Below are 7,985 nucleotides of genomic sequence, written 5' to 3'. Positions count from 1 at the left end.
TCAAGATCCGAGCCCGATCAACCCTCCAACGGGTATTGTGGGGTTTAGGCCCCCCAAAAAAAAATCCAAACCCTAGGTGGTGACCGGCCCTAGAAGAGAGAGAACCGGCCTAGAGAGAAACAGAGGGTTCGGGTACTGTAGCAGCGATGAACAGTAACCGCTAGGGTTAGAGCTCTGATACCAAGTTGTTTTGAGCCAAATTGAATTGATCTTTTATTCAAGAACTTCTTGGGCTTACATAGAGCTTACAATATTCTATTTAGTCCCTCATCTTTCTATAATATCTCTTTTACCAAAAGAACCCTAACAATAATACTAATATAAAACATACAAATAGTACCAACAGTGTGCATAGACGTTGTATACATGTGCACATTACTTCTATTTTATTTGTTTGTATGAAATGTAATAAACACAAAATAATACACAAGTAATTATGTTATGGTTTGAAATCCAGAATGATCTGCTCATTGTCTTTTAGCCACAAAACATTGAATAAAATTAACAAAAGGACAATATACTTATATACAAAATAGCGATCTAAATCAGCCACAAACAACATGCTATCTAAGTTCAAGTCTTAGTATACACAGCAGTGAGTCAACTATTTATAACAAGCGGTTCCGCTTTCAATGGGTTATTGGGTTATCAGAGCAACTAAGAACCTGCTATAAATCACTTCCAACTAACATTCAAAGTATTCAACCTTTAAAACGCTGGATACCAATTCTATCAACTTTATCAGTTTCTCACTCAAAAATGTTTCTCAAAAGAACCAAAATTGATGTCCTAGATCTCGTTCTATGGTCATCAATGGCCATGATTCTGGTTTCTGCTACACCCAGTGATTTCTCTATTACGGGTTCCAACCCTTCTACTAACTCAACTAACCATGACTTAGTTCAAATTTTTGAACAATGGATCAAAACGCATGAAAAAATCTACATGCAACCAGCGGACAAGGCAAGAGGGTTTGAGAATTTTGCGAGAAACTTGGAATTTGTTGATCAAAGGAATACAGAGAGAGAGAAAGGAGGTCATCTTGTAGGTTTAAATAAATTTGCAGATTTGAGTAATGATGAGTTCAAAGCAAAGTATATTAGAAGAATGAATGTGAAAAGAAGAGCAGAGAGAAAGGTTGAATTGTATAAAGAAAGAAACTATGAAAGTTGTGAAGCACCTTGGTCACTTGATTGGAGAAAAAAAGGTGCAGTTACTGGCGTAAAAGATCAAGGCGACTGTGGTACGATTAATTGTTATTGTTACTTCATTTCTTTGTTATTTTATGACAAAAATAACTTCTTACCAGTTACCACCCGGATAGATACCAACTATGCCTGGCACTGTTGCTGTAACATTCTGGTTAATTGGTACAGACTTACTTTTATGAGTGAGGCTATAGTACTATGCATAGCGCGGATTGATCCACACTATGTATCAACATCTCCGTTTCAAAGTCCAAACAGTTGATATGAAAAATGTACTTATAAATCACATTTTACATTTTTTTGTTTGTTTATAGATAGGTACAAAATCACTTGATCTAGAGACCATTCGAAACTAGTGACTACCTATCTAAAAAAATAGTAAAAAAATTCTGAAAAATAAAAATTGGTCTCCAAGTAAATTTTTATATGGACATCACGATGAATGGTTCAAATCGTTATTTTGAGTTAAAAATGTTTTCTTTCCTAACAGGGAGTTGCTGGGCGTTTTCATCGACTGGAGCAATGGAGGGAATCAATGCAATTGCAACTGGAGATCTGATCAGCCTCTCTGAACAGGAACTCATCGATTGTGACACGACCAATGACGGGTGCGATGGAGGCTACATGGATTACGCCTTTGAGTGGGTTGTCAGTAATGGAGGTATCGATTCTGAGGCAAACTATTCCTACACTGGGACTGACTGTGCATGCAGCATTCAAAAGGTGTTCCAAATTTGAAACATAAAACACCTTTTAAAGTTTCTGCTAAACTCGGCTATAATAGATTGCAGCTTTTTTTATTTTAATCAAACAGTTCTATGAGAATGGCATGTATCCTAATTGTCACTAATTGTCAAAAATATTAAGAGTAATTACTGTAATTTTATTTTAATCAAACAGTACTACAAGGATTGAAGGTATTCTAATTTCAAAAAAATGTTAAGAGTAATTACGGCAACTCTAATTTTCTTTTTGCATATCTGTGTGAATGAACCAATGACAGTAGTATTTTAAAGTTTATGCGGTAATCCGAGAATAATAAAATTTTTAGGAAGAAATAAAGGTGGTAACAATAGATGGGTACAAAGATGTGGCACAAAATGATGAGGCACTTCTTTGTGCGGTGGTGAAGCAGCCAGTCAGTGTTGGCATTGATGCCTCTTCTCTTGACTTCCAACTCTATACCGGGGTAAATGAAACTTCATAATTAAATTTTAGTTGAATTTTTGTTAAACTTATATCTCACCAGAAAGGTAAGATACCGATTTCTCATAAACTACCTTTGGCATGGATGCAATGTATGGTTTACAATATACCAATATGTTTAAACTATTTCAATGCATAATGCAATGTCCCATATTGTCTCTGTAGAAACTTTGAAAACTTTTCCTTCTTATTTGTAATTTGAGGTAATTGACAAGGAACTTTTTAATTTGGATTTGATAGGGCATCTATGATGGGGATTGCTCGAGCAATCCAGACGATATCGATCATGCCGTTTTGATCGCTGGATATGGATCTGAAAATGGAATCTCCTATTGGATTGTGAAGAACTCATGGGGTACAAGTTGGGGATTGCAGGGATACATATACATGAAAAGAAATCTGAATTTGCCATATGGTACCTGTGCCATTAATGCTATGGCCTCTTACCCCACTAAGGAGCTCCCATCTTCATCCCCATTCCCATCTCCAGCTGTTCCCCTGTCCCCGCCGCCACCATCACCGCTTCCTCCACCACCTCCAGGCCCTTCTCCGGTAAGCTATAACCCAAATATTAAGGGATCTATTTGTCATTTTCTTCTTATGGATTGGTTAATATGTATATCTTTTGTTGCTTCTATTAAAAAAAGAATCTTTTGTAGCTAAATGCAATTATTTCTAAGTTGATAATGACCATCAAAAGAAGCATCACAAATAAATTATAGCAGTGCACAGGATATAGGATAATATAGAAATTATATTTAGGCAAGAGACCCAGCAGTTAATTACCATTATTTTAATTTTGTACGTGGCAGGTAATATGCGGTGACATGTCATACTGCACATCTGGCGAGACATGCTGTTGCCTGTACCAGTTTGGCGAATTATGTTTTCTCTATGGCTGTTGTGCTTACCAGAATGCTGTATGCTGTGAGGAAAGCATTTATTGCTGTCCCCAAGATTACCCCATTTGTGATCTCAAAGACAGGGTTTGCCTCCAGGTTAGTGTTTTGTTATCAATTAATTAAAATGCATTACGTTAGAAATGCAAACCACTGATTACAGCACAAAATTGATTTTTTCTTTCTTACCTTATTTTTTGGGTACTTTTGATTCAAAGGCCCTTGAGGTCATTGAACAATATTGTACCGGCCTGAAATTGTTCAAAATACACGTTTAGGAAGTAGTGAAACTTCAGCCTTTGATTAACAAAAGTAGAGATATATCCTTTTATTTCAACCTTATGGTTCTAATTAATTGTTTTGTTTGATATTTCCCCTTTGATAGAATGGTCGGGACATTATTGGTATAAAGGCGAAGAGAAAAAGACTTGCAAATCATAAGCTTCCCTGGAGAAGAATAGGAGATGAGTTTTATAATAAGAGCAAATCTCTTCTTTGGAAGAGAGAGGGCTTTCAAGTAATGTGAAATGCAATTGATGGAGTAGGGTTTCCATGGAAATTGCTTTGAATGTGTGGTAATCCGGAAATTATTGTAAAATTAAATTCAGTGTGCTCAGCATTATTTTTCAGCAGATTTCTAGAGTACTTGGGGAAAAGGCATTGCAAATTACATTAGTATCTATTTCCTTACCGATTCCTCTCTTTGTTTACATTTTTTTTAATTTAATAAAATATTTAAATAGGCTAAGACCTACTTGCTTCAAAAAAAAATTGAGACAAGTGGTACCATCAGATATCAGACCAGTAGGATTCAATTGAGACAAGTGGCTCAAACTAATTTCATTTTGATCCCCACCTCATCTTTCCCTTTTTTTTTCTTTTTTTTTTTTGCCCTTTTTTCCCTTACAATGCGTGTAGGACTGTAGGCATTTCATCCCCTATATACGATATTCAATTGGAGCATAAAATTATGTAAGCATAACTTTCCTACGCAACGCAGGCCTTTTTATCAAAGCGCGCCTGAATGCCGCCAAAGGCCTACAAATGAATAGTTTTGGAGAAGTAATTGACGTTATATTTATACCCGGGTTGCTTCCATTGTAAATCAAGACTAAAATAATAGACTCAATACATAAGTGCAATGCCTCGAAGCCAGTTTTCCACAAAATATAATAATATTAAATGAAAAATAACACTACAAAGTACAAACTGTAGGCTTAGCACAGTGGGAGACGCATGTTCAATCCTTGAAAATAACATCTAAAAGATGTTGAATGTACCAGGACCTTCAATAAAAAAAAAAAATGAGAAATTAACACTCCAGTCTGAACCTCAAAAGAAGTGAAATTGAATTAAAGCCACCGTCGGATATTTATCAATTAAAAAAATTACATTATTTGCATTTCTGAAACAGATTTTCTCCAGGAGATGTTCAACCTAAAAGTTGCTGCTCCCCTTCCTTTCTTTCTTGATCAGAGAAGAAATGCAGGAGGGACCATAAGAAATCACAAACCTTTCTCACAACTAAAGAAATAAGCTCACAATGCCGACTTCCCTTGCCCACGTGGCATTTTCTTTGTTGTCGCTGACAAGTATAATATGGATCCCTGGAAAATTTATTGCAAAAACAACAGCTTTACAAAAAGAAGGATATTCTTTGTGTTATTTGTAAATAACACCCCAACTGTTCAAATAGAAGATACTAACATCATTTCCCCTTTTCAGTCAGTTTTGGCTCTTGCACCAGCATACAAAAAAATAATAATAATAATAATAATAATAATTCATTTTTCTTAATTTTAGTTATTTCATTAGGCACAGAAGACCATTTCAAGAGTAAGAGAAAAGTTGTCAGTATTTAATGGAACCCATTACCTGAGAAGGTTGGATTTTATTTGCGAAGTATCTACAAAATGTTGGAAGTGGCATGCAAAACTAGAAAATTTCAGTCGTAAGCTATCTCCTAAATCGGAGAAAAAAAAGAGGGGAGCAATAACTATCTACCAATTCCAAGCAGAATACATAGAAGACAGTAATTAGTGCCAGAATGATATACGCATGTAATTTGCATAAATTTTTAAGGGACTAACCAGTAGTGCTGCGTTGCGACAGAAAATCTCTCCTCCTGATGTATTCCCCCATCTATGTCATACACACCAGACATCACGTACTGAATTTTATATTACAATACAATAATTAACATTAGATGGTCAAATAGAAGTACAACTAAATGAACTAAATGGCGTGGAGTAAATAGAATCAAAACTGAATAACAATCAGGTACCTCATCTTCATTATCCTCCTCCCAATGCTTCTTCGCAAGTTCATATATTTCTTTCTTATACCTAGAGGATAATAAACACAGAAAAAAGTTACTCAAAATGTTTAAGAATTTTCCTGCCCTTGTTTGTTTGGTTTTAGTCTTTATATTTAGTTCTTTTTCTTGAAGATTCAACATCCCTGAAGCTTTAATGATACCTTAAACCCGAAAATTCTGCATTTTGTAACCTTTGGAGTAAGCTTTGTACTGGCAACCTTCCCATCGGTCAATTAACCTATTTCAATGGTGATAATTAAAGAAACATATACTTGTAAAAGGGAAAAAGGAAATGAAATTTTTACCTCAATTCCCTTTGTTCTGCCTCAGTTAGTTTTACGCCTTCAAATATGTATTCATGATCTCTTATTTCATCTCTACAAAAGAATAAATGTAAGTCAGGGTTCAGTGATTAATGGTGGACAAAATTGCTGCTTAGGGCACTAAATGAAGTATCTACTCACTCGATCTCTAATAGCTTCTCCTTTCTTTTGTCAAGATATGCTCGTCTTGAATGCTTTCTGTTATTAAAAAGGAAGAAAAAGAAAATGATATGGAGAAAAAGTAAAGATGAAGATTCCCTTGATAGAAAACAAAATTAAAACCTTAAAGCAAGAATAAGTGAGAATAGATACCGTAGATCACCAATGTCATCATTTTCATATGCTTTTGATTTGCGAACAATCTCCTCTGCCATTTCAATAAAACTGATTTCAGTAAATCATCTACTGATAATTGCTTGGAAAAAAAAGGAATGATATAACCTATAATAAGAAATTAACAGTTCCAACAGATCATACCTTGCTGCTGCTCAGATACTTTTGGCTCCATCAGCTGTTATAAAAAGAAACAACAAAAGAAAGGATAAGCATCCAACAAATAGGGGGATATATAGTTAAAAAAAAATAAGTATAGCAATAATGATACTTCTGCAGAAACAAGACTAACAAATACGAAGAGAAAGAAAAAGATAAAAACACATTATCTGGTGAATGATAAGCAAAAGGAAGCTTATTTAGTGGGATGGTACTGCTAACAGCTAGAAACAACTGGTTTGCCTTTTAGACATACGGTGCAGAGGTCTCCATTTCCATTTTTGTGCTCATAACATGATTTTCTATATAATTTCAAGTAAAATGCTATGGGTACTGTACAATTGACCTCCATACTCAACATTAAAATAATAAAAGTTGCAAAGTTACAAATTAGAAGAAAAAGAAAACAAGAGCACTGTCATTTTCATGTTTGCCAGGACAAAAGGTGAAACTGAAAACATATACATTTTCAACTTCATCATATTGCCAATTGGAGGAATCATTTTAATTTTCATCATACTGCAAACTTTATAAAATGATGGGAATCAATAAAAAGATGAGAATTTTCTTTCTTTATATATTCAATTATTGACGAACCCAACGAAGCTCACGGCCAGCCAACAAGTGTTCTTGAGGAAGCACTCAAGAAAGCGGAAAGTCACCCCCAGATTGCAGTTTGGTGTGATTGAGTGAAAGTTTTTTTCATGTGATCAGTCAATCCAGTAGGAGATGATTGCTTGGCTCTCTGGCCTAGTCGCTTCCCACACCATGCCTTTCGAAGTTCAGGGAGGTCAGATTCCCGGCATCACTTCTCAAGGGTTGCATGCTCACCAGGTCGCGCACAAGACTGCCCACCTCTTCAATGGGTCATGAATAACAAACTAATTTGGGAAGTCCAAGTCAGTGGTCTCCGAATTCAAGACTGGCACAAAGAAAGCTCTCCACTCTGATTAAATATAACTATGATAAGGCTGTTAGGGTTTTGTCTACAGTTCCCAATTTGATTATCAACAAACTAATTGGGATTTGGGTCCCTGTCTCTAATCATTTTAGAATTTAATTTAACAAAACCCCTGAAAGACGAAATGATATATACCAAATTACCAATGAAAAACTGGAAACAATTTTATCCCAATAGATTACATTTAGATTTGAACTCCAAATTTTATCCGCAGCTAGCCAAAATTCAGAAGATGCCTAAATTAACTCTCGAAATTCAATTAACTATAATTTTACCGTATTTAAAACAACATTAGCTAGAAACAACTTATGCTAGAAAGAGTAATCAGAGAGAAGCATCTTACCAGGATGATCTCCAGTAATGATGGCGCTGGATGGAGAGGGAGAACGGGCCGCGTAAAGAGAGACGGCGCACACTGTCACGAGGAGCAGGTTGAAGTGGGAGTAGGCGAAGGCCATTTTGACTCGGTCAATATCTCGGGCACAGCGAGCAAGGCTATCGGGCAGATAATCAAACCAAATGAATCGCTGCATTTTGGGCCCCACTCCTCAGATCCAATATTCTAGCTGACCGTCGAAC

At 35.7% G+C, this 7,985-nt stretch overlaps 2 protein-coding genes across 3 annotated transcripts; one reads left to right on the top strand and one right to left on the bottom strand.

The window, feature by feature from the left end:
* Positions 1-505: 505 nt before the first annotated feature.
* On the top strand, positions 506-3,925 carry LOC144564633 (cysteine protease XCP2-like). Its single transcript, XM_078314234.1, has 6 exons — positions 506-1,243; positions 1,699-1,931; positions 2,260-2,397; positions 2,655-2,966; positions 3,227-3,412; positions 3,699-3,925. The coding sequence occupies exons 1-6, from the start codon at positions 760-762 to the stop codon at positions 3,837-3,839; spliced, it is 1,494 nt and encodes a 497-aa protein (XP_078170360.1). The 5' UTR covers positions 506-759; the 3' UTR covers positions 3,840-3,925.
* Positions 3,926-4,469: 544 nt separating this feature from the next.
* Positions 4,470-7,782, bottom strand: LOC144564634 (pre-mRNA-splicing factor ATP-dependent RNA helicase DEAH1-like). Of its 2 annotated transcripts, none has more exons than XM_078314236.1 (8): positions 7,550-7,782; positions 6,431-6,464; positions 6,266-6,320; positions 6,095-6,151; positions 5,936-6,007; positions 5,598-5,658; positions 5,404-5,483; positions 4,470-4,920 (listed from the first exon to the last, which is right to left on the bottom strand). In XM_078314236.1, exons 2-8 carry the CDS (start codon positions 6,459-6,461, stop codon positions 4,746-4,748), a joined length of 531 nt encoding a protein of 176 aa, XP_078170362.1. In that variant the 5' UTR covers positions 6,462-6,464; positions 7,550-7,782; the 3' UTR covers positions 4,470-4,745. The 2 variants fall into 2 exon arrangements, with proteins under 2 accessions (XP_078170362.1, XP_078170361.1); XM_078314235.1 differs by lacking the exon at positions 7,550-7,782 and adding an exon at positions 7,043-7,341.
* Positions 7,783-7,985: the final 203 nt, after the last annotated feature.

This window comes from Carex rostrata, chromosome 13 (assembly GCF_964058835.1).
Source record: "Carex rostrata chromosome 13, lpCarRost1.2, whole genome shotgun sequence".
Classification (NCBI taxonomy): Eukaryota; Viridiplantae; Streptophyta; class Magnoliopsida; order Poales; family Cyperaceae; genus Carex; species Carex rostrata.
This window is presented reverse-complemented; position numbering and strand designations above follow the sequence as displayed.

Excerpts from the sequence above, each read along its gene's own strand:
- LOC144564633 (XM_078314234.1), top strand. The coding sequence starts at position 760 with ATGTTTCTCAAAAGAACCAAAATTGATGTCCTAGATCTCGTTCTATGG. Across the intron at positions 1,244-1,698 it reads AAAAGATCAAGGCGACTGTG|GGAGTTGCTGGGCGTTTTCA; the intron begins GTACGATTAATT and ends CTTTCCTAACAG. Across the intron at positions 3,413-3,698 it reads AAGACAGGGTTTGCCTCCAG|AATGGTCGGGACATTATTGG; the intron begins GTTAGTGTTTTG and ends CCCCTTTGATAG.
- LOC144564634 (XM_078314236.1), bottom strand. The coding sequence starts at position 6,461 with ATGGAGCCAAAAGTATCTGAGCAGCAGCAAG. Across the intron at positions 6,152-6,265 it reads GATGACATTGGTGATCTACG|AAAGCATTCAAGACGAGCAT; the intron begins GTATCTATTCTC and ends TTTTAATAACAG. Across the intron at positions 5,484-5,597 it reads AGGAGGATAATGAAGATGAG|TACGTGATGTCTGGTGTGTA; the intron begins GTACCTGATTGT and ends TATAAAATTCAG.